Genomic DNA, 27060 nt, shown 5'->3' on the forward strand with positions numbered 1-27060 from the left:
GTATTTCTAGCTTTTGGTGGGTTTTTTAATACAATTGTTAATATGAAGATTGAATTTTAGTTGATCATCAATGGTAATGCCAAGGAGTTTTGTGCTAGTTTCAAACTGTATAGGAGTATTGTTTAGGGACCATATGGAGAAGGAAAGTTTAATGTGGTTTGCAGATTTAGGTAGAAAGAGTAGTAATTTTGTTTTCTTAGGGTTGAGGATGAGCTAATTATTAGTGAACCATGTCGCTAATGAGTTGAAAGATGTCTTGAGTATTTGTTAGGAGTTCTAAGGGGGGATTAGCAATAGTTATGACTGTAGAGTCATCTGCGTATTGGACAATGTTAGATTGAGGACAAGAGGAGTGGAGTGAGTTGGTAAAGATACTAAAGAGTAGAGGTCCAAGAATGGAACCTTGGGGAACACCAGTTCTTACTGAGAGAGGGGTAGGTAGTGCTAAGTCCCATCGTACTGACTGCAATCTATCAAAGAGATAGCTAGAGAACCATGCTACAGTATCAGGGAGAAGTTTAGGTCTACAAGTTTACTAAGTAGCAGAGTGTGTGAGACAGTGTCAAAAGTCTTATAAAGGTCAAGGAATAGACAGGATATGAGTTTGTGATCATCTTTAGCCAGGACTAAGGTGATGAGAAATGATAGTAGAGCTGTGGTTGTACTATGCTTGGGACGGAAGCCATGCTGTGTTGGGGTGAGAAGTTTTTCTTGTAAGAGATAATGTATAACTTGTTTGTGTATACATTTCTCAAGGATTTTGGAGAGAGGGGAGAGGGTAGCAATAGGTCTGAAATTAGAAATTTCTGTGGAGTTACCTCCTTTATAAATAGGAAGAGTGTAAAACTGTTTCTAGATCGAAGGAAGTTTAGACTTAGAGATGGAGTGATTGATTAGTATAGATACAGGCATAGCAAGGGAGTGTCCAGCAATCTGGAGAAAGTAAAAAGGAATATTGTCTGCTAATACAGAGCATAGTTTGAGCTTTGAGAGTAGAGTTCTGATGTAGTCAGTAGAGACAGGTTTGAGAGAGAAGGAGTTTACTGAGATAGTGGTTGAGGGGTGTAGAGAGAGGTTTGAAATGTTGTTTGAGAGGTTGAGGTTAAATAGTTTGGAAATGGATTCAATAAAGTAAGTGTTGAAGGTATTGGCAGTTTCTTCAGGTGACTTGTCAGGACTTGGGTTTGGTAATTCAACATTTCTTTGAACGATTTGACATTTTCATTCCAGAAATAGTGGGATCCATCATGATTACACATCAGTTGCAACAGTGGTCTCTGGTCCTGTGAGGCATGCATGCATCAATGAGTAGAATAAAATAAGTTTGCAAAATAATGCTGACAAACTGCTTTTATATGAAAATGCTCAAGAACCAATGAGAACCTGGCATATGTATGTGTATCATCAGTTTTTGCCCAGTTATCTGTGACAGCTGAGGGAATACAAAGAGAAACCAGAAATGAGCTGGTATTACCTTCTATAAATGACATAACTCTGATTCATTATTCTAGAACTAACAGCTTGCTATACACTGACGTTACTACTAAGGGAGAACAAATGACATAAGTCTGATTCATTATTCTAGAACTAACAGCTTGCTATACACTGACATTACTACTAAGGGAGAACAAATGACATAACTCTGATTCATTATTCTAGAACTAACAGCTTGCTATACACTGACATTACTACTAAGGGAGAACAAATGACATAACTCTGATTCATTATTCTAGAACTAACAGCTTGCTATACACTGACGTTACTACTAAGGAAGAACAAATGACATAAGTCTGATTCATTATTCTAGAACTAACAGCTTGCTATACACTGACATTACTACTAAGGGAGAACAAATGACATAACTCTGATTCATTATTCTAGAACTAACAGCTTGCTATACACTGACATTATTACTAAGGGAGAACAAATGACATAACTCTGATTCATTATTCTAGAACTAACTACTTGCTATACACTGACATTACTACTAAGGGAGAACAGCTTTCAGTACTCTAAGGAGTCTTACTTTCTGTTACCACTGTGGTAATTCTAGAGAAACTGCATTCCGGAGTGTTAGATGTAATATATTAGGGAAACAAGGAAACAGCATGGAAGTGCTTCATACTACTTTTTGTGTGCTGGCCTATCAGAGAAATGTAGAAACTGAAAACTTAGCCAAAATATAAATAGTCTAAAATGCATCATTACCAGCAGTACTGCATACTTGGGATTGACCATCTTCACCATGGCAATGTAGTCATGTTAACTTTTGTGGATCTTGTAGGGGACATGGTGTTCTAATTATAGTAGGAAATCCATAAATTCTTCAGTCTGAATCTCTGCATGGGTCACATGTCTGAGGTGTGGAGAATAGCTGTTGTGGTGCAATTACAGGCCTATTAGTCTCACTAATATTATTTGCAAGGTGTTGGAACATATAAGAGCTTTGACTGAAGTACATGTACATTCAGTCACCTGGATTTTACTAACAAAAAAGTTCTGTAAATAATTTATTCTGCTAAATTTCATATAGTAAATATATATATTAATGTCTGCCATTTTTATCTGTGTATCTTATTTTTCAGAGTGTGTGTGTCCACGTGTGTCTGTATGTGTTGTTTTTTTTTTTGTGGGGGGAATAATGAATCATTGAGCCCTGCAAGATCAGGTCTGACCATCTGTTTCACCTGTACATGTTTGTATAATGATAATAAAACCATCAGAAATGCATAATATCACACACATAATGCCACATACATAAGCATTCCAAACATTTAATGAACATTGTTTTTGGAGGAGGAGGGGCTCTGCCATCCCACACCTCACAACAGTAACTTGTAAATGTAATATGTTCAAAGCCAGTGCATGGTGTAGAAGGATAAAGGCCTGACTACAGCCCAGGCAACTCAATTACAATTAGCAGTTTGGGAATCTTATGTGGTAGCAGGGAGGATGGAAGTCTCTGTCCTGTGCGTGTGTTCCCCCCCCCCTCGCACAGGACAGGGATGGAACACATGCACAGGACCCACAAAGTGGCTAAATTTCACTTTTTGTGGGCGGGCAGGGTGATTTGTTGATGTCAACTCCTGAGGAAGTGAGGAGCAGACTTTCATGGTCTTGTCATTGCTTACCCAATACAGGGTATCACCAGACATGCACGGGTGTGGGACAACAGTAAGTAAAAACACTCATGGCAGCAGTATGATGCAGATCCAAGACACTTCACCCACCACAACCCTTATCAGTGCTAGTCTGATGGAGGTCAGGAGGGAAAGGTAGACCCAGTGATTAAGGACAGGCACTTGGGTCTGCTGATGGTTAGCTGCAGGACACAAAAAAAGAAAAGGAAATGTATTAAAACTAAACAACTCGCCTTTTCTATTTAGTTTAACCAGAACAATAGCTGGGCTAAAAGGCACCTTTTGCAATTTCATGAAAAATGTCATTCTCCCATCCAAGCTCAAAGTTGAGGACCAAAAAAGATCTTTTTCAATGAAAGTTGAAGGCAAATAATGCTTTTCTGTTCATAAACTAAACTGTAGCAAACCACCTGCTATTAAAGTTACAAGTGGATTGCTACAGTTAAATACCATGCATGACCACTTCAGCATTTCAACCATGACTGCAAATGCATTATCTACTGGTATTCCTAAATGCTGGGATTGCACTCTTGCATCAAAGGCACCTGCTGATCACTCCACCCAGCACCTTGTACATGGAGTAGCTATTCCTTTTGCCCCACTCTAGCTATGCCTCTGACTTTGACTGGCCTGACCTTCAATACACCATTAAATCCAATCACTGACAGTTCCACAGCTAATGCAATGAATCGCTGGCATTGTTGCTCATTGTGTAAACATGACTTTTTAAATGACAGCAGAATGGGACCCATCAAATTGTAGTGCTATTTTTTTTTTGCCTGATTCATATAGCTTTTCAAGAACTTTCACATTATTCTATGTGGTATTCAGAGACATTATCACTGCATCACTACTACCGCTTCACTGGTGAGTTGTAATAACACTACACTGGATGGAGCAAAAGCGTATTAGCAACTCATTAGCAACCATGTAAGTGTTCCGCCTATGACCCATGCAATGTTTTTACACACACAGATAAACAAACACACACACACACACACACACATGCACACATTCACATTCTCATGCACAAAGACACTAAGACAGCTCCAGTTATGCCCCTACATACTCATGCATGTAAACACACACACACACACACACACACACACACACACACACACACACACACACACACACACACACACACACACACACACACAGTCTTGCATTAACTACCTCACTCTGCAATAACAGCCTCGCTTCTGTTTTAAATAGTAATAGGTATACACTGTAAAAAAAAGATGGTGTTTATTCCCATTGCTTCTTTATAGACCAATAGAACTTGTCTTTCAGTCACTGTTTCACAATAGTCTAATCCCACTGTAAGGCACTGTGGAAGTGCACAAAGCTAATTAAGATAAACTGTGCCCCTTGAATTACTGCATTTGCATATAGTGATGTCTGACCACTGTAACATTACCTACCTACAGCTGCATACCACTGTAGCACTGCAGAAAACTCTGAATCAGAAACATATAACTAACTGTGAAAACCTATGGAGAACAGTGTTCCACAATGTGCTACATGTTTATTGAAATATTCGTTTAGCACCGTTATTCTTTATGAATATTTACTTACGTGTAGCTGCTGCTGGAGCCGTCAACCCATTTCCATTGTCCTTCTGTCTCCTTATCAGTAAATCCAATCCAATAATTTATTGATATTAGTTTTGCCAGCTCATCCTAAACAAAAATGTTGAACTTTAACACAAAGTATTTAAAATGATACAGATATAAACACTAAAGCAATTTAACATCAGTTTGAAAATATAGTTTGAAGCAAGTGGGAACTAGCGCTACAGTACTACATTATTCCCTGGTGGTCTACTACAGATGAGCATATTAATCTACTTTTATGTTTACTCTCTCACTTAGTATGAAGTGTGAGAAACCCTTAGCTTTATGTGACTTTACAATAAATGTACGTTCACTGCTTTGGTCTAATGCGTGAAGAAGAAACTATGGGCTGACAAGCCTTTTCATTTTAAAATTAAGTAGAATTTTATTTTTAGCTGAATAACCATTTTGAATGAATCAGTTTAAACAGAACAACTGTCTCAGGATCATTCTGTTGTTGTCATGTACACATTACATCCAATTTGTAATCACTAGCACAATGTATTTGTTACTCTAGCAATCGGGCAAATATAACTATGTCTAACAGGAGGGTATTCATCTGTGTGATGCCATGATAAGAAATTAAATAGCACTGATGTTTCAGAGCAATGCAGCCTGCTGATGCTTAACCATGTGCTATATAGTTACTGTATGTCAGGGGAAAGTCTGCATTATTAAAATAGCACATCCATGGTAACAGCAGTAATTGGGCTAATGATGTGGCTGCACTCTGCATGGTCACATGACTGACATGAGACAAAGAATAAAGTGGTGAGGCCAGTGCTAGGTGTAATCACATGTGTAATGAAGCACCACATAGCAGCAGCATGAGTACTGTGGCAAGGCCACAGAGGTCGAGCACAGAAAATGCCAACTCAGTTCATTATACAAGAGTGAAAGAAAGAAGGAGATGAGAAAGCCAGAAATGGGTCATGAACAAGCAAGGGGACACTCCCAACAGCAACACGAGGACACAGAGAGGGAGAACATATGGTGAAGGGGGTACTGAACTAGAATCAGGAAAGGGACAGTGGCACAAAAAGAAAGTGAACACCATGGTGGGGGATAGCATGGCGTATGAAGGACCTGCCTGACTGGCCCTGAAGAAAGCACACTGACATTTCAGCCACCTCCATGGCTGACATCAGGGGCAGGTTCTGCTTCCAGTAGTCTGGTTGACAGGACCTTCTTGCTGTGAAACTGTATCAGCCACTTAAGGAGGCATTCCAAGGTCCCAGAGTGTGTGTGGCCATCTGCCAGTCTTCTTCAAAGCTCACCAGCCACCATATTTGTCACCTAGTGACCCAGAAGAACCCCCCCCTCTGACCACTCTCAAAATAGGAGCCTCCAACCCATCCTGAGAGATGGCCATATAGGTCTCTAGTGAGCCATCCAAGTCTCCTTCCACAGGATGGCCTAGTGACTGCTGTTGGTCCATCAGAGGAACATTGCCTAGTGAGTGCCCAGGTAGCCACTGCTGCAGCATATCCTGCACCACAGCTAACCCTGCAGTACGAGGGAACAAAACAATAAAGAGAAAAAATGCAACACATAGTACAGTTGTGAATGATAACAGATTTAAATTTTAAATGATAGATATTCATTTGCTAGACCTGCCACCTATGCTTAAGCAGGCATCCCAATCTTAGACAATCTCTGCTGTTGCCATAAGATATAAAATAGATGGTTGTCAATAAAATGTTCATTGTCAACAGAAGACAAGGACCGCAAAAGACAATATTCAGAAAATGTGCCACAAAGCCATATACACAGTGTTTAATATAGAATGCTGGATTTCTCACCCTATCCTCTGTTTCCCACAGCTAAAGTAGGTCCCTCTTTGAAGGAAATTGGCTAGGCCTAAAATAACTCACAAGGGCAGCTAGTCTAGTACTTACTTATGAACCTATGATGGCTTCTCCACAGATCACTGTACCATTTCAAGTAACGCTGATCAGATCAAGTGTTGCCAGTGACATTGCTTGCTGCACTGTAAAGCTGGTGCCAAGCATCAGTTTTATAAACGGGGCCATCATATTGCTGCACCAGTTGCTACCAATAAGCTCTCTGTAGCAAGAAAATAAAGATCTTGCTCTCTTGGTTGCAGCTGATGGGGACCCTACTGAAGCCAACACCTGAAGTGGCTTTGACAACTATGCAGGTTAAAAATAAGGAGGAAAATTGGTAGCTGTACATGCATTGCTGCATTTTATGGAAACCCTATAGTGTGGATTACAAGGTAGCAGGGGTAAAAGACAGAAAGTATCATAGACAGGTGGGGATCTCAGTTTCACAGGATCTGTGCACAAGTGTTGTCTGCACATGGACTCCTATCCTGGGAACAAGCAGGGACAAACCCTGTAGTGCTGAATGTGGCTGTTAATGCATCACATTATAGCAGTGAGTCAGAGGCAATCACATTAAGTCACACCATTAGTATAATCACTTCACTATGAGGCGTCATTTACCCCTTCAGTTGATGTAGATTCTACTCTCCTCACCGGATGGTAACTTGATGTATACATGAGTGCACTCTATGGCACCCAGCACATCAGGGTAGTGTGCTACATGGTAGAAGTGTTGCATATTGCTGTCCCTTGCCTCAGAGATGAGGGGAAAAGAAATGTGCTCCCTGGCATGTGGTGGCATGTCATCCAGGAACTGGTGGAGTACCCTGGAAACAAATGCCTGTGAGACCACCATCATGTCCCCAGTTGGTCTTTGAAAGTACCTGTAGGTCGTATCCTAAGGGCTATATGTACATTTGTTTCCACTGGGATGGGTTTCCCTCTGTTGGCTCTGGGTCTGAGTTGAGGGCAGCAGAGCTCAGTGAGTTCTTGTAGTATGTCCCTCTCCACCCTGTAGCGCTCTAAAATTTCCAGATCATGTAGTCACTGCAAGATTACCCTTGTCCTGTACCCTCTTCTCCTTCTCTGTCTTGGCCTATTGTCAGCAGGTGCATTGACTTCAGCATCTAGCACATACAGATGTAACAGACCTGTAGCAGCCCCTAGCAAAGCATTTTTTCAGTTAAAATTCCCAAGTCTGTACTCCAATGGTGCAGAGTATGGGGGAAAATCAGATTGTAGGGGATATATACTTTATAGTGCTGTGCTGTAGGTGCTGACTGTGTGATTGGCTATCTATGATGCATTCCACCTACCTAGTATATCATTAACATCATTTAATGGTCCTAGTTTAAGTTAAACAAAGGTTAAAACTAATTAATGTCATTAGCTTTTAGATGCAATCAGCACTGCAGCTCGCCATGCAAACAAATGCCGCATAGGTGAACAAAGCTTAGCACTCAGTATAAAGTCCCCCACACTTCCACGCTCAGCATGACGGCATGCAGTGCAAACATGTTGAAACACATTCCCCTTAGCTAAACAAAGCTTAGAAGTAAGTGCACACACTCCCCTGCAAAGATACACTCAGCACAGTGGCATGCCATGCAAACAGGCTGAAATAAGCTTAGAAGTCATTGGACACACCTTCCACTGATGTCAGCTACCTCCTCTGTAAACAACAACATGGTTCTCTGCTTAAACAAAGGGATATGTGGACACAATTACCCCTTTGTGCTATTCACTAACTCCACCTCATTTCCATAGGGATACATGCTTACAGCCTGGCAACTACACTCCTCAAAGCCCTACCATGTTAGCAACAGCACCAATGTACCATTGCAGATACTCCATGCTGGGTCTTGTAATACATTTCTGTCACATACTATTATTTTTTTTTCCAATTTTTTACAATTTTTTTATAAAGCATGTTTGCACACTGCAGCGCATCACACAAACATGCTCAGATTACTAAAAAAATAAATTTAATTTAACTTATTTCCTTTAATTTGCCAAACACATAAAGGATAGTTGAGTTCATATCAGTACATGCTATGCCATTTCTATCCACCTGTCTACATTTTTGTAGCCCCTTTTGTCTATGTGCCTGTACATGGAATTTTTCTGTGTACACTATGGACAATGACACAGAGTATGCAGAGCTGCCTATCTGCTTGCTGGATCGCTCTACCTGCCTCATCTACATGAGATTCACCTGCTTATGAGGTGATCTGCATGCCACAGAAGTTTCCGTTTGCACACTCTTGTGCAATGCTCAGCATCACTTATTGATTCTAAAAATGTCTGCGGCCGTATTAGAAGCATGGTGCAATGCCTACACAGAAAAAAAAAGTAAAATGTAGTCTTTATTAAACTCGCCCCAATGACTGGAAACTAATTCTGTTGGGGAATGATTTTTTTTTTTCTGTGACAAGCATTCTAAGAAAAAAATCATGTGGACATATTATGATAGGTATTAAGGATTGTTATGAGACCTGTGATTATCATACCCTTGATGATGATGCATGTAAAATCTGAAGGTAATGCTACTCAGTGCTAGAAGTCTAAACCTCAAAATGCACTCTCTCGAGGCACTCCTAAAAATGGAGAACATAGATATCTGTGCAGTAACTGAGACCTGATTCAAGGCTCCAAAGAGCACCCCTGCAATACTAGGCTTCAACTCTTACCACACTTTTCGGCCACCAAACCAGGACCGAAACACTAAAGGTGGGGGAGTGTCAATATTCACCAAGGATATTCCCACCACCAGGCTAGTTGCCCAACACAATGCGTCTGAAATTCTCCAGGTGCAACTAACACTAGGTAAGACTGCAATCCAAATTGTAGCTTGCTACAGATCCCCCACCATACCCCAAGATTCTCATTACACCTTTCTAAACATACTGGACTCTCATGCATGAATCATGCCATCCCAAATAGAACCAAGATGCTCTCATCCAAAAAAAGGAAGCCAATCTGGTGGTCCCCTGCCATAAACAAACTTTACAACAAAAGGAAGAAACTGTTGCAGAAAAGAGGAAAATCCCAGGATGAAAAAAACTCCCTTACCAGCCTCAGTAAGAAACTGAGATCCCTCATAAAATTCTTCAAAGCTAGTTACGAAAATAAAATTGCCAAAGTTTCCAAAGACAGCCACAAGACATTCTATAACTATGTCAAGAATCTAAATGGCAATGCTCAGATGTGCTCTGAGCTAAAACAGAATGGCATTAATTATACTGGTCCCAAGGATATTGCCAATATCCTGGCAGATCGATTCAGTGCCAACTTCACCCCCCTCTCACCCCCTAAATGGCCCATCTCAATACCGGAAGATTGCCAAATTCCAGTAATAACGGCCACACAGGTAAAAAACGCACTCTCCAAAGCTAAGAATACAGCATCCATGGGACCAGATGACATCCCGGGCTGTGTACTACATGAACTGGCACCTCACCTAAGTGTCATGTTTAATCATAGCCTCACCTCAGGTTTCATGCCCACTGAGTGGCACAGAGCTACAGTTATCCCACTCCACAAGGGGGGATCCACCTTGGATCCCGGAAACTACCGTCCCATCAGTCTGACAAGCCTTATATGCAAGGCCATGGAGCATATTATCATGGAACTTATAAACAAAGACATTGGCAACCTTCAAACACTGGACCCCACCCAGTTTGGGTTCGTGAAGGCCTGATCTTGTCTTCTGAACCTGACTGACTTCTTCAAATCAGTCTCCAGAGCCATGGACAAGGGTAAGGTGGTCCACACAACCTATCTAGACCTTGTCAAGGCCTTTGACACCAACCCTCATTCTGGAATCATAGATAAACTTACTAAGCTGGGCATTAATCCCTACATCATCCAATGGGTTGCTAACTGGCTTACTGATAAAACCCACACTGTAAAAGTAGCCGACTCCAAATCCAGCTCCAGACAATTGACAAGTGGAGTACCTCAGGGTTCAGTCCTGGGACCGCTCTTGTTTGGCATCTACTTCTCTGAAGTACAGGCCAACACTAAGGGACTCTAGCTAACAAAGTTTGCAGATGACTGCAAACTGGGAGCCATTACTGAATCCCCAAATGATGTGGATACTCTACAAAAGGGCCTTACAGAAACAGATGCTTGGTGCCAGAGCCATGGGTTCAAGCTCAATGCCAAGAAATGTATAGTTATCCCCTTTGGGAAAAAACATGTATCCATGAATTACCATATAGGTGGCAGTACACTAAACACCAAAAGTGTGATAAGAGACTTAGGGACACAGGTGGACAGTGGTCTCACCTTCGATAACCACATCACCACAACTGTCAGGAAATCCTTCTATGTGGCACACCTCATCACTAAGGGCTTTTCGTCCAGTAAAAAAGGAGGTCATTATCCCACTGTATTCATCCCTCATTAGACCCATTATAGAATACAATGCCCCGTTTGGTATGTACCTCTCAAGACATCTGCAACAACTGGAAAGGCCGCAAAAATACCTCACTAAAAGAATCACAGGCCTAAAGCAGATGCCCTATGCTGACTGCCTTAAAAAACTCCAGCTATACTCTGTTGCATATCGTCTACTCAGAGGTGATCTCTGCTTAACATACAAGGCCATGTCAAACCCAGAGCTGTTGGACATGCTACACTTAAAGAAATTCCAATCCCTCAGAGACACACGCTCCAGGGATGTAAACCTTGTCATCACAATAAACAAAACATGCTGGAGGGATAGGTTCCTGACCCAGAGACTCCCCAGACTCTGGAATAGATTGCCCATACATGTCAAGCAGAGTGCCTCTTTGGCCAAATTCAAAAGGAACCTTGACGATTGGATGGGAGAAAGGATATTCACCCCGGGGATCACGTCAGTCGCCCTGCTAGACAGGGGTGCAGGGAAGTAAATAGTGTGGGAAGAAATAGCCAGGGAATTGTTATGGCTAGGCTTGTATAGGCCCTAGGGCTGATAGCCTAGTACCAACCTATGAACCTAACATAGCACCAATACCGTAGATTGTGTAACTATGACAATAAAGACAACCCTGGAACAGATTACAATAGTTGGAGTGTATAGACCACCAAAGTCAAGTGCTGATGACCTACAAGAATTTATACATTTCTTGCAAAAAACAAAGAAATGAAAATCATAATAGTTAGGGATTTACATTTTCCAGAAAAAGATTGGAATAATATTAATTATAGAACATTAGTAAGGACATTATTTACTACATATGTTCAGGAACAACTAAATCTGAATAAAGAAATTGAGCAAAATAAGAAACTTATTTTATCAATACATAAGATGTGGTTGGAGTAAAGACATACAAATCCATAAATTGTGTGTAGACTCTAAAATTTATTCCCAAACATGACAAATTATGGATGTATTTAAAGAATCGTAGGCAAAGCATTTTGGCTCAACAAAGGAGAGATCATTTGTTTTAGCAACATACAGGTAATTCAAATGCTAAAATTAAATATGTTAAAAAAGAAAGTACTATGCAAACTGGACCTAAACAAAGCACAGGAGGAGACAGCATTAGTAATAACCTTAGAACAGTTTAATGTGAACTTACAGTACTACTACTACAACTGTTATTCACCAGGTGATTTAATGTGTCAAGAGATTTCTCAAGATTGGAGACATGCACTTGGTAAACCCATCTTTAAATTAAAGAGGAAAAGGAAAAACTCATAAGCCTACCTTCTTGCCCTGATAAAATAATGGAGAAAATTATTTCGGATAAATTATTGTCAGAAATGTAAAGTTGGGACATAAAACCATGTATCACCATGCATATCATGAAAATAGATCTATAAATACCTATAACATGATATTATATATTATAATAACAGCTATAAATGAAAACATGTGCTGTGATGGAATTTATTTAGACATATTTTCAGCCATTGAGAGGGTCATCCACAAAACAATGATGAACAAAATTAGAACAACCATGTATTATTGTAATCTTGATAAGCTGAGTCACAGCATGGCTTGCAAACAGGACATGTCAAGAATCACACAGCAACTGGACAGGTGAATTTCTAATTTACAGTCAGGGTATCCCACAGGCCTCTGTTCTGAGCCCATACATGTTTAATGTATATCTTTCCAATCTATATTTTTCATCTGAGGTGTGCTAAAGTCTAACCTGAAAATGTGAAAATTGATTACATCTGTTAACTGATAGGGGATGCCTGCAAAAGAACTTGACTAAACTGACCATTTGGGCAAATGAGAATAATATGCTGATAAATACATAAAAAACTTAAGAGTACGAGATTTGTAAAACATAGATTGAAGGGGGATTTTTTCTGGATGATTGTGATTGTCTATTCTGATGACATTGCTGTTCATTATGTATTATGGCTAGATACCATACTGAAATTGGTTTATCTGATGCTGTACCTATAAAGTATGTAATAATATATTAATATAAACTAATGACGTGGTAGCTGTGTATTTAAGAGAAGCTACACTTACTTAGATTCATGTGCCATGAGACTTCTTCATTCAGGCAGCTCAGTAAAGGATCCTGTCGAATGCACTTTATGACCAATACCATGCATGCATTCCACAGCACAGATATTACATGAGACATCCGAATTAAATTTACTATAGCACCAGCTGCTGCATTGTCATTCTGTAGTGAATTTAGTCCTGTGAAGCTATTTCCTAAAGCCAGTGAATTCTTTTTCTGGATGGCTCTACATTATCACATTCAGATACAATAACAGGCCAGTCTCGTTTCTCATTTATCAATGATAAAAATATTGATTTTAGTTCCATTTTCAACTTCTCATAGTATTAACATTAAAACAGATAATATTAGTCTGGCTGTATGGTCCAGAGGACTGGAACCCTTACTATGACTTAAATACTGGGGCTTCAACTAACAACCCCTGCACTGAAGGGTCCAGGCAGGGCAAGTGTGGAGTAAAGGGGTATGACTAAGTCACTTTGCCCATGGAGTCGGGAGGATTATGCACATTCTTGGGCAACCAAGGCATTGTGATGTCTCCAGTGGAGACAGGAGAAACCACCACTAAGTGTTTAAGGCATTGGCAGGGCTACTTGGAGGGAATGCTTCTCACCGAATTGAGATGATGTTCTCTGTAAGCAGCCCACTACACCTCCCCTGCTCTTCACTGGACATGTGTGGCGAAAGTAGGGCCACAGTAAGTAAAAGAACAAAATGCTCCTGATGGTTGTGTAAATGACTGCCAGTCCCAGACAGCCCTTACCCTGGTGATAAGGAACAATTGTGATGATTGGCCTGGAGGTGTTAATGATTGCAATCAGCAGAGACAAAATGAAAAAAAGACAGCTAGTATTCAAACAAATTCAGTCACAAAACTCACTCTTACAAGCATTAATTCATTTTGACATTTGCTTAAATTACCACTCAACAAACAATCTTTCAACTGCATTTCTTCAATTTTGGGCTCAAAATATCGTCATTACAGCCGCCAACATCTTTGAAGCTTGATGAAAACTTGTCACAGAACAGTAAATTCTGATTCAAACAAGAGCAGATTTCTGTGTATGTGTGATTGTCAAAACAAAAAAACAGAAAAAAATGTCATTGTGGAATGTTTCACATCACAATCAGGAAACAATGTAAATATTCAAACTCTTAAACCTCAGGAAGAGGAAAAAGATTATATGTGTCCTGGGCAAGTTTCAGGAGTTTAAACAATCCAAAACAGATTTGTTCATATGCAGGGCATTTATTTTTCACTAGAAATCAAGTGCTTCAGGAGATAATAGAGTCTTACACGGTTCAGCTAAAGCACAGAGGGATAGACCATGACTTTGGCGATTGGCATCATCCTCTGATAAGGAAAAGGGGAACATAGTTCTGTCTGGACTGAAGACTGACCAGGCCCGTGGAAGATACTAACAGAAGATGGCAGGACACTTAGTAAAGAGCTAAATATAAGTAGAGCAAGTGAGCTTTCATTCATCCAGCATGACTGAAGAACTGCAAGTGTAAAACAATAAATACTGTGAATGAAAACAAGAGCAAAGGAAGCTCAGCACTAACAACACAAAAATAAAAACAGACACATTTGTAGTCACATGGTATCAAGGATGGACTGAAGAACTGGAAGTATAAAACAATAAATACTGTGAATGAAAACAAGAGCAAAGGAAGCTCAGCACTAACAACACAAAAATAAAAACAGACACATTTGTAGTCACATGGTATCAAGGATGGACTGAAGAACTGGAAGTATAAAACAATAAATACTGTGAATGAAAACAAGAGCAAAGGAAGCTCAGCACTAACAACACAAAAATAAAACAGACACATTTGTAGTCACATGGTATCAAGGATGGACTGAAGAACTGGAAGTATAAAACAATAAATACTGTGAATGAAAACAAGAGCAAAGGAAGCTCAGCACTAACAACACAAAAATAAAAACAGACACATTTGTAGTCACATGGTATCAAGGATGGACTGAAGAACTGGAAGTATAAAACAATAAATACTGTGAATGAAAACAAGAGCAAAGGAAGCTCAGCACTAACAACACAAAAATAAAAACACACATTTGTAGTCACATGGTATCAAAGATGGACTGAAGAACTGGAAGTATAAAACAATAAATACTGTGAATGAAAACAAGAGCAAAGGAAGCTCAGTACTAACAACACAAAAATAAAAACACACATTTGTAGTCACATGGTATCAAGGATGGACTGAAGAACTGCAAGTATAAAACAATAAATACTGTGAATGAAAACAAGAGCAAAGGAAGCTCAGCACTAACAACACAAAAATAAAACCAGACACATTTGTAGTCACATGGTATCAAGGATGGACTGAAGAACTGGAAGTATAAAACAATAAATACTGTGAATGAAAACAAGAGCAAAGGAAGCTCAGCACTAACAACACAAAAATAAAACAGACACATTTGTAGTCACATGGTATCAAGGATGGACTGAAGAACTGGAAGTATAAAACAATAAATACTGTGAATGAAAACAAGAGCAAAGGAAGCTCAGCACTAACAACACAAAAATAAAAACAGACATTTGTAGTCACATGGTATCAAGGATGGACTGAAGAACTGGAAGTATAAAACAATAAATACTGTGAATGAAAACAAGAGCAAAGGAAGCTCAGCACTAACAACACAAAAATAAAAACAGACACTTGTAGTCACATGGTATCAAGGATGGACTGAATAACTGGAAGTATAAAACAATAAATACTGTGAATGAAAACAAGAGCAAAGGAAGCTCAGCACTAACAACACAAAAATAAAAACAGACATTTGTAGTCACATGGTATCAAGGATGGACTGAAGAACTGCAAGTATAAAACAATAAATACTGTGAATGAAAACAAGAGCAAAGGAAGCTCAGCACTAACAACACAAAAATAAAACCAGACACATTTGTAGTCACATGGTATCAAGGATGGACTGAAGAACTGGAAGTATAAAACAATAAATACTGTGAATGAAAACAAGAGCAAAGGAAGCTCAGCACTAACAACACAAAAATAAAAACAGACACATTTGTAGTCACATGGTATCAAAGATGGCATCTAGTAATAAATGGCACTGAAGTGTCATATCCAATGTAAGCAATGCAGATACAGATGAGAAAATATATCAAAGTTATTAATCAAGTCTGTAAGCTATTTGGGGGTTATAATCATTTCACAAAGATGTATAAAACTTGAAATAAAATATGGCAGCATACCTCTCAACTGTACAGATTTTCACATAATGTGCAGATTTTTGCTTTATATTTTTGGTATGTTTCTCATAAAATTGTGTTTTTCTGGCAAATTAGTGGCAAATCATTAAAGGCTGAATTTAGAAACTAATGACAGACATTTGATTTTCAGACTTCACAACCTTCAGAAAATTCATGCCAATGCAAAACCTGTTATTCTATCAACTTTCTAAGTTTGTAAGAGTGATATTTTAAAATTGTCCCTATTTTTAGGACTTTGCCCCACTTTTATTTATTGCTTTGTCCAGATTTCTTGCTCTAAGAGGTTGAGAGGTATATGTGGCAGCAAGATTTGCATGTACAAGTACTAAAGGAGCAGAACATGGAAACGTTTGAAAACACTGATATGCGTTATGTGAATTCAGTGCAACAGCTCAAAAGATGATCTCTTACCAGAAAAGCGTATAACTGGTGTACAATGCAGAGATATTGTCTGAAACAATGCTTGAGGATGAGAATCTGTATAATCCATATATCCATCCATCTATAATCCCCTCCCTTTTCCCATTTTTACATATGGGGTTGGGGTATCACTTTAACACTGACAATCAACTAGAGCCATGGTTCACACTGCCAAATGCACATAATAATGTCTGCAAAATTATGTCCAGTCCTTTGGTGAAGTCTAGACATTAATGATGCCTACAGGTCATATCTGGCATGATTGTGATAATAAATATGGAACACATGAACTGATGTTCCAGTTAGGGCCCTTGGGAAACCAAATAACGCAACCAGATATACTGGATCATAATGCATGTGGGACACTCGGCATAATTAAAAGCTTCATACTGTATAAGTGAAGAATGATGTAGAAATTAGTGTAGATAGTAGCAAAAAGGAAGCCAGTGGTTGGAGCAGGAAATGTGATGGTGCCAAAGTGCCACTGAGTGAAAATATGTAAAATAACTACAAGGACAGCTTGTGCATTTGCAACAAAATCTGTGATCTTTTGTAGTTAGTGAAGGCTAATATGTCATAAATGGAGTAATTAAAATACTGATATGCTATCAAATGCAATAACAGAAATAATTGCTTTGAATAATGCACAAAAAGTTAAGAAACAGCTCCCACAGTGCTGAAGTTGTTTCTAAATTAATAATATTGTCTTTCAAACATACTCTGATTTGTGGTCTAGTCTCTGCAAGAGAGTATCACATTAAGATTTCATCTGGGACAAAACCAGTTATTCATATACAATGATGAGTCCCAGTCATATCACATTAAGATTTCATCTGGGACAAAACCAGTTATTCATGTGCAAAGGAGAGTCCCAGTTGTATCACATTAAGATGTCATCTGGGACAAAACCAGTTATTCATGCACAATGAAGAGTCCCAGTTGTATCACATTAAGATTTCATTTGGAACAAAACCAGTTATTCATGCACAAAGAAGAGCACCAGTTGTATCACATTACGATTTCATCTTTGACAAAAACAGTTATTCATGTTCAAAGAAGAGTCTCAGTTGTATCAGATTAAGATTTCATCTGGAACAAAACCAGTTATTCATGTAAAAATAAGAGTCCCAGAAGTATCACATTAAGATTTCATCTGGGACAAAACCAGTTATTCATGTGCAAAGGAGAGTCCCAGTTGGGTGCACAGCAGGAGCTGAAATTCATGGAAGATTAATAATCAGCAAACAGCCTCAACAGAATGGGGGGATAGCATGGTAATGATTATGATGCATGACAAGCTGGAAACATACATACATCCTCAAAACATAAGTGAAGCGAGTATTATCCACCTCATACATTTAAAATGGTTGTTGCAACTATGACTGATGCTACAATCATCTTTGTTTGATAATAGTCAAGGCTTCTGGCAAATTAAGCTAAATGAGGCTAGCTCAAAGCTTTGTACTTTCAACTCTCCTCTCAATAGATAGATCTAGTATTGCTTTTTTAATCTCATCAGCCCTAGCAATGTTTCAAAAAGCAGTAGCTGAAATAAGTGAAATGTTAGAAAGCATGTTCAGTATGAGTAATGGTCTTCTAAACTGGGACGTCACTAAGCAGGACCTTGACATATTGCAAATTACAAGATGGACTAAGGCAAAGAAGCATGAAGCTGAACAAGAATAAATGTCAAATCCGTGTATCATTTCTCAAGTACGTGGCCCATTGTGACTTCTGATAAGGTCAACAAAACTGTAAATATGTAGATACCCCGTGATTCAGGAAACCTTGTCTCTTCTCTGTTCTTAGATCTATCCAAAGCCTTTGATACTGTCTCCCACCCCAAACTCTTATCCCAGCCATCTCTTCTGGGCCTAACTGAAATACCCTTACAATGGTTCACTAGCTATCTCTCTAACAGACATCAATCTGTCAAATGGAACTCTAACTTCTCTCCTTACTTACCAGTCAGTACTGGGGTACCCTAAGGCTCAATACTAGGTCCACACCTCTTCATAATTTTTATTAACTATCTTAATACTGCCACCAAACAAACCGCCCTAATTCAATATGCTGATGACTCTACATTAATCTGCTCTGCCAGGAATCTTTCCCATCTACAGACCTTAACTCAAGAAGCATTAATTTCCATTGAGTTTTTGCTCACCAATAACCATCTACTACTTAACCTCCCAAAAACTAAACTTCTACTATTATTACCAAAACTGTTTTCTTCAGATACTTCTACCTTTGCTATTACTTATCAGAACAATACTTCAATTGATGTGGTTTCACACACACAACCGTTAAGTGTAACTATTGACAACAATCTTAAGTTTGACCTACATATCAGGAACAGCATAATAAAATAATCAAAAATTGGACATTATGTATAGGGCTAAAAAAAATCCTCTTCAGCTCCACAAGAGTAATCCTTGCCACCTCCTATCTCTTACCCTCCCTTCTATATGCTTCACCTATTCTAACCAATCTTCACTCTTCCCTCAAAGCAAAACTTAACTAATTTATAATAAAGTAGCTAAATTTGCCACAGGCCAAGCCCACTACTCTCACCATGGTTCTGCTCTCAAGTCCCTAAATTGGCTCAAACTACCCCACCTTCTCACTTTTAATCAACTAGAACTAACACACACAATACTGTATAACTCTTCAATTTCAATAACTACATCATCACTACTTCAACACTATATTCCATCTCATGACCTACAGTCTTCTCACAAGTATCTACTACCTACTTAGAGACCTCAAAGATCTAACAGTGTTAGTCTGTAGTCTCACTGCTTTGCCAAATCATGAAATAGATTCCAGTATCAATCAGATGTATATGCCACCACTATTCATTCAAGTCTATGCTGAAAGAATATCTAACCAATAATTGGATCTGCCCATGCTCCACGCCCTCTTAGTACTCTTTTCCGTTCCCTTCTCCCCAATCTTAATACACTTTTTCTCGATCTATCCTATTTCCATTCCTGCATTACCTACTTTCCAGCCTAACCTTTCTATAATTCCTTAACCTTCTAATATTCCTTCTCTCTGTTCTTACACTAACCTTTATCTATCCCAGAAATTATGACTGAAATGTACTACCTAAGTCTCTTGTCAGAAAGTATATATTGTTTTATGAATTATTACTTATTCTGTAATATATTTTTCATGCATTATTATGTAACGTACTTATTAGGAACTTTCTTCTATCTTCTATATAATGTATGTTCAGCTTTATTGCTTGCTTTATATTTGCTTATTTTCTTCTTTTATTGTATCCATAAATTGTACTCCTGTGTGATTGTCTTAGTCTTTGTAACCAATGTTGATTTGTAATTCTGTTTAAATTGTACTGTGGAGCTTTTCTCCCCAGGCCTCCACTGAAAATGGGCTCATACCCAGCCAGACTTTCCTGGTAAACAAATATCAAATAAATAAAATATAAAAAAGTAATGTCAGATTCTGTGATGTGAGATCACAGCTGATCACTAACACTTGTGACAGAATGTTGCCACTTGAGCATTATGGCAAAGTCTTGCTTCAGTCGTAGATAGGAGCAAAGTAAGTGGTGAGATACAGAGCTGGACTGAAAAATGATTCACTTGTATGAAAACTGGAAAATAATAAGAGAAACAGTTTGGCTCATAAATGTGCTACATGAGTATTACAGTGTCAGTGTCACGTACAAAATGATGGTGGGCAAGCAGAAACTCATATCTAAAAAATGGCTATACTGGATTAGGGAGGCATTTTATCAGGCAATGCATTCTAGAAAGCTGAACAAACTATGCATTTTTTTATATTCTCCGTGTGTCCATGTGGGTTTCCTTATGGCATTCTGATTTCCTTTCACCTGCAAAAACATGATGCTTAGTGATCACTATAAATTATACCTGCATGTAATTCTTACTGCTGCCCTTGATATCTGGTATATGGCTGGAAAAGATCTGCATATATTAGTACACCTTCCCAGTTTAACAAATTATTAAATAAAAATAAACTTTCAGAAATAGATTGGACTGTGGTGGTGTGTGAATAGTGTCATTTTATGCAGAAGCCTTAGATTATTATTGTTGTTGAGAATTCTGAGGAGGTTTAACAGTTATATGTGGTTTTATAGAAAAACATTGAACTGTAATGAGGTTTGACAATTAACTGGACAAGAAACTCCAAATATTTAGAGCAAGTACAGGAAATGATTGGAAGCCCAAGAAGAAATAAAGGGGTAATATGACAACAGCATACCTCTCAACCTGGAAACATCAAAAATCTAGACAAAGGCCCATGAAAAATAGGTACAAATCTGTAAGCTGATTAACATAAAAGCTGTATACATAATGATGTAACCCCACCCACTCATATGGAATTGTAGGATACCAACTTTCAAACACAAATTGAAGAACAGACAACCAAAATATGGCCCAAGACCCTGTAGTAAATTGTAACCATTTTTTTTAAATGTGTAGCAATGATGTTGACTGGGAAGGGAGAAGATGAACCTTAGGGTTTTGTTTTTGGTGACTTGTAGTATGTGGGTTTTGTGGTAAAGGTAGGGCAGTTAATGGCAGGCAAAATTCTAATCTTAACAAAAGAATATTATAGTTTGCTAGGACCTCCAAAAGTCATTTTTCATGGCCTACTGATCAGTGGCATAGCTAGAGTTTGTGCCACAGGAACTGTCTTTGAGTTTGCCGCCCTTCCCCATCACAAAATAATGGTTGAATGACGCCCCCTCCATGCACAACCCTCCCCCCTGCAGCCATTCCAATGTCCCATTACTTGGCTATTTCGCCCCATTTACCATAAACACTGTAATGTGCATACTGCTTCACTTCTACAATAATTATTTGGATTTCATTTAAAACTTTTATTTCACATTTTATAGCACAAACACTAATAGACATCCGCTAAACAAAGCAATGCAGTCTCACAATGAAAATAGACTTGACATTAAAACTTCTCTGCCCTTGAACCCACATTCAAAGAAAATGCATCAGGCCAGTGGTGGATAAAGATTACCTTTGGGCTGTTTTTAAATCATAGGTCCCTTGCACACAAAACATACATGACTGTATTAAATTATATTTCTTGTATGTTTATAGCACACTTGTTAGAGTACATTTTAAATTTATTGTTTTAACATTTTTCCAGTAAGCAATGAAACAAAATGCACCAGCCAATAATGACAAAACTACGTCATTCAGAACATTTCATCATAAAAGTCTACTCAAACTTCTACAATCCACCAGTATCAGTAAATATGCACAATGTCTGCAGAAGTAAAAGTCATGTAAATAATTCCACATTAAAGAGCTCTGTAACTAATGAAGAGGTTGCTGCTAGCAAAAAATGTTATATTTCATTGTTTCATCTACAAATAAAGTGCCTGTTGCCCTTGAGGAATAAATTGTCTATGTTGCATTAAAAAAATGATAAGCTAGTAATATTGCAATAGGGAATTGATAGCAAACTGATAACAGGTTCATAGTTACTAGGGATTTCTGCCAAAGAGGACATTCTCAGGACTGTATTCAATCCAACAACAAGACATAAAAGTCTTAAACAACAAACTAAGCAGGAATCCTCATGTAGCAGTGTCTTTAATTGAGTACAAACGAACAAAAAAATCCACAACTTCCACAACTTAGCACTTTCTCCCTTGCAGTAAGGGCATCATCAGAGTTATACATCATTTTGAAAGTCACATGTTTATATAGTAAAGTTAATGAACACACACCCCTCAGCAACCAATAAAACCAAAGTAAAAACCTTCTATGATGAATGTACTACATCATCAATTCAAAAGATAATGTAATATAATGCATAACCAGTTGTTTTAATAAAAATGTTTTAAAATCTGTAGAATAATAACTATTAATTAATGCTAAATATGTCAAATAATCAATTTGTTAATGCATAAATAATAATCAAATCATCTGTGCTCTGTGTTTCAAAATACTTGACAGTGAAATATATTCATTAATGCCTGGTGGCTTTGACGCATTCAGTCTAAGCTGCCATAAGCATTCGTTGACTTCTAGTAAGGTCTCAGCATCTCCACCTTTTTCTCTGTATGGTACTCTGTCAATTATAAAAAACAAATTTTTTTTAAAATTTTTACAACTGATACTATGCATAAAGAGCACATTTGTAGCCTTTCTATTCCTGATGTCCCTGTTGTGCTCTAAAATTCTGGACCTCAATTTCCTAACAGTTTTGCCCACATAAAATGTTGTACAACTTAAGCATGTAGCAAGATATACAACCATTTTAGTATTACAGTTGACAAAACCAGGACTCCCTATAGTTTTGTTATAGTTGTGTACTACAACAGAAGGTCCATTGTTTATATATTTGCAGGTACTGCAAAACTCACATTTACTCATCATAGAGTGTTTAAAGTTATTGGAATTGTCAAAACTCTCCATCATTTCCTTAAGGTTTCTTCCCCTACTAAATGTGAAAGATGGTGAGGTGCCTAAAACCTTAGTGACTTCATTAGTTAGTACCCCCGACCAAACATCCTGAATAATGTTTATAATGTTAGAACTGTCTGCATTGTATGGCAGAACCATGGAATGTTTTCTCGTTCTCATGTAAGTACTTTCCTTGTTAATGTTGGACAAACCTGATGTTAAAATAGGTTTATAAATAGTATGTCTTTTCATTACAACATCATTTTTAATGTTGTTCATAATGTCGTAAGGATAACCTCTTTCCTGCAACATGTCCGTTAAGTTAGTAATTTCTCTCTCATATACTATGTCATCACTAATGAGCCTGGACAGTCTTACCATTTGCCCCTTTATGATGTTTTTCTTCTGAAGATAAGGATGGCAACTTTGAAAATGAAGGAAAGAGTTTGAAAATGTTTTCTTACGATAAATACTAGAAGTTAAAGTCTTATTCTGTCTGTCCTTAATTAACATAATATCTAAAAATTCACATTTATCATGATGTATATTGTGTGTAAACTTTAGGAACGAAGTACTATTGTTTAGAGCTTCAACAAAGTCTATGATATCTTTTTCGTTGCCTTTCCAGAAAATTAAAATATCATCTAAAAAACGTACATATAAAGCTATGCTCTATTTAAATCTAGAAGAGATAACAAAATCACTCTCCCAGTCAACCAGTACTAAATTGGCGTAGAGAGGGGCACACTTTGCCCCCATTGCTACACCAGTGATCTGTTTGAAATAATCACCATCAAAAGTTATAAAGTTGTTGTTGAGAACCATATCTAATAGGTCAACCAACAGATTCTGTTTCACTACGTGCTGCGTACCTAATTTTTTCAGACTGTTCCTAAACATTTCCATTCCTAAGTCATTGGGAATGACTGAAAATAAATTGATGACATCAATTGTCAAAAAAATATAATCATCATCCCACCGCGTAGACCTAATGACATCCAAGCAGTGCCAAGAGTCTTTTAGTACCAGTGGGGCTCTGGCACAGATATCCTTGCAGTGAAAATCAATGAATGCAGCCATTGTTTCAGTTTTCGAACCTCTTGCCGAAACTGTTGGTCGAAAAGGCAGATTAGCTGTAGATTTATGTATTTTAGGTATTCCGAATATGGAGGGAATGACTGGTGAGTTCACCAACAGGAATTCATATTCATTCTTGTCCAGTATTCCCTCCATAAACCATTCATAAATTTGCCAATCCAATTTAGTGTATGCCTTATAAACATCATACTTTGAAACTCGCAAGTATGTGGATGTATCATTAAGCAAATCCAACATACTACTACTATAGTCAGTTTGAGTCATAATGACAACTCCCCCACCTTTATCCGGCTTCATCACCCTGTGTGTATTTGATGAGGTTAATTTTTGCAAACAAAATCTCTCACCATGGGTGAGGTTGTCATTCCAATTTTGACTATGTTTAAAATGCCTTCTTAAATATGTTTCACATATCTGTTCAAAAATGTGAATATTAGGATTAGATGGGGGAATAAAAGTACTTTTTCTTTTTAACAAAGGCATGTAGTACATAGGTGGACTGCCTTGATTAGAAAAAAACAGTTTTAAATTCAATTCTCTGGAAAACAGCTTCAAGGATACCAAAATTTTAGCTATATCATGTTTAAAGGATGGAACAAAAGAAAATCCCTTGACACATAAACTAACAAAATCATCGCTAAGTGTTAATTCACTGTAATTATAAATACAAAAATTCCCTTTTTTAATGATATTAACCTGCTGTACTTGTTCAACATGTATAACATCATTGAACATTTTGTTGGAAGTGTCGTTACTACAAAATAGGTCAAATGTATCAAATTCTTTATCAAAAGGTGCAACTAAATCCATAGTATTAAAGCTATGGTCGTCAGTACATTTGTTGGTAATCAATGGAGAACACATGGTACCATTTAAAGTTGTAACAAACTCATGATTAGTAATTCCAGAATTGCCCCCATTGTCTCTGTAAATAGTTGTACAATGTTGGTCAGACACACCTAATTGTAGCGTCGTGACCAAGTCTGTCTGTTTTGCTGATTGGTAACCCTGCCCATATTCATATGAGCAGTTGTACCCACAAATTGTCTTTCCCGTATCCGTTCCGAACGCCTTGGTAGTGGAGGCTCTAAAAAATCACCCTGCTCATCCAGCATTTCAGAATCTGAAATGCCCTCTACCAGTTCGTCATGAGCATTAGAAACGTAGGATGTAATACGCCATTTATGCTCATTAGATCTCGTTTGACTATCATAAAGTACCTTATAAGATTTGAAATGCGAGTACACCTTTTTCTCAGCATAGTCAAGCTTATCTCTATTGAGTTTACTGAGTTTAATATCAAGACCTTTCTTAACAAATGCATCAGCATCACTTAATATGCGTTCATATCTTTGATTGTTAAACTTAAACAAAAGGTCCTTCGTAATGTTGTTGTTTAACACAGCAAGTTCATCTTTAAGCTTGACTAGCTTATCAGTGTTATTACGTATAATAAGTTTCATTAGTTCTATACCTGTGTTGTCGAATAATGCCAGCAGTTCTTGAAAGATCTCCGTATCCAACTCAAAACCCATGGGTAGCCTGAATACTCTTAAGCCTTTCGGCACCTGCTTTAATTCGATAAATCTTTCCAAAAAAATGTTATCCATTTGCAGAGACTTGTAGCGTTGCAGCCCCTTCTCAAAAGCAAGCAATTGGTCTCATAGTGAACCATTTCCCGGTGGGATGATGATTATATTTTTTTGACAATTGATGTCATCAATTTATTTTCAGTCATTCCCAATGACTTAGGAATGGAAATGTTTAGGAACAGTCTGAAAAAATTAGGTACGCAGCACGTAGTGAAACAGAATCTGTTGGTTGACCTATTAGATATGGTTCTCAACAATAACTTTATAACTTTTGATGGTGATTATTTCAAACAGATCACTGGTGTAGCAGTGGGGGCAAAGTGTGCCCCTCTCTATGCCAATTTAGTACTGGTTGACTGGGAGAGTGATTTTGTTATCTCTTCTAGATTTAAACAGAGCATAGCTTTATATGTACGTTTTTTAAATGATATTTTAATTTTCTGGAAAGGCAACGAAAAAGATATCATAGACTTTGTTGAAGCTCTAAACAATAGTACTTCGTTCCTAAAGTTTACACACAATATACATCATGATAAATGTGAATTTTTAGATATTATGTTAATTAAGGACAGACAGAATAAGACTTTAACTTCTAGTATTTATCGTAAGAAAACATTTTCAAACTCTTTCCTTCATTTTCAAAGTTGCCATCCTTATCTTCAGAAGAAAAACATCATAAAGTGGCAAATGGTAAGACTGTCCAGGCTCATTCGTGATGACATAGTACATGAGAGAGAAATTACTAACTTAATGGACATGTTGCAGGAAAGAGGTTATCCTTACGACATTATGAACAACATCAAAAATGATGTTGTAATGAAAAGACATACTATTTATAAACCTATTTTAACATCAGGTTTGTCCAACATTAACAAGGAAAGTACTTACATGAGAACGACAAAACATTCCATGGTTCTGCCATACAATGCAGACAGTTCTAACATTATAAACATTATTCAGGATGTTTGGTCGGGGGTACTAACTAACGAAGTCACTAAGGTTTTAGGCACCTCACCATCCTTCACATTTAGTAGGGGAAGAAACCTTAAGGAAATGATGGAGAGTTTTGACAATTCCAATAACTTTAAACACTCTATGATGAGTAAATGTGGGTTCTGAAGTACCTGCAAATATATGAACAATGGACCTTATGTTGTAGTACACAACTATAACAAAACTATAG

General features: G+C 37.9%; 1 protein-coding gene across 1 annotated transcript in view; it reads right to left on the reverse strand.

Annotated features, from left to right (window-relative positions):
- Positions 1-27060, reverse strand: part of LOC122812125 (adhesion G protein-coupled receptor E1-like) — a gene marked incomplete in the record, with an annotated part of 2110064 nt that overhangs the window by 1999037 nt on the left and 83967 nt on the right. The window contains 1 exon segment of the mRNA XM_044084415.1: positions 4719-4822. Coding sequence (XP_043940350.1) covers positions 4719-4822 — 104 coding nt within the window.

Source organism: Protopterus annectens, chromosome 9.part0 (genome assembly GCF_019279795.1).
Source record: "Protopterus annectens isolate FY-2018-M chromosome 9.part0, PAN1.0, whole genome shotgun sequence".
Taxonomy (NCBI): domain Eukaryota; kingdom Metazoa; phylum Chordata; order Ceratodontiformes; family Protopteridae; genus Protopterus; species Protopterus annectens.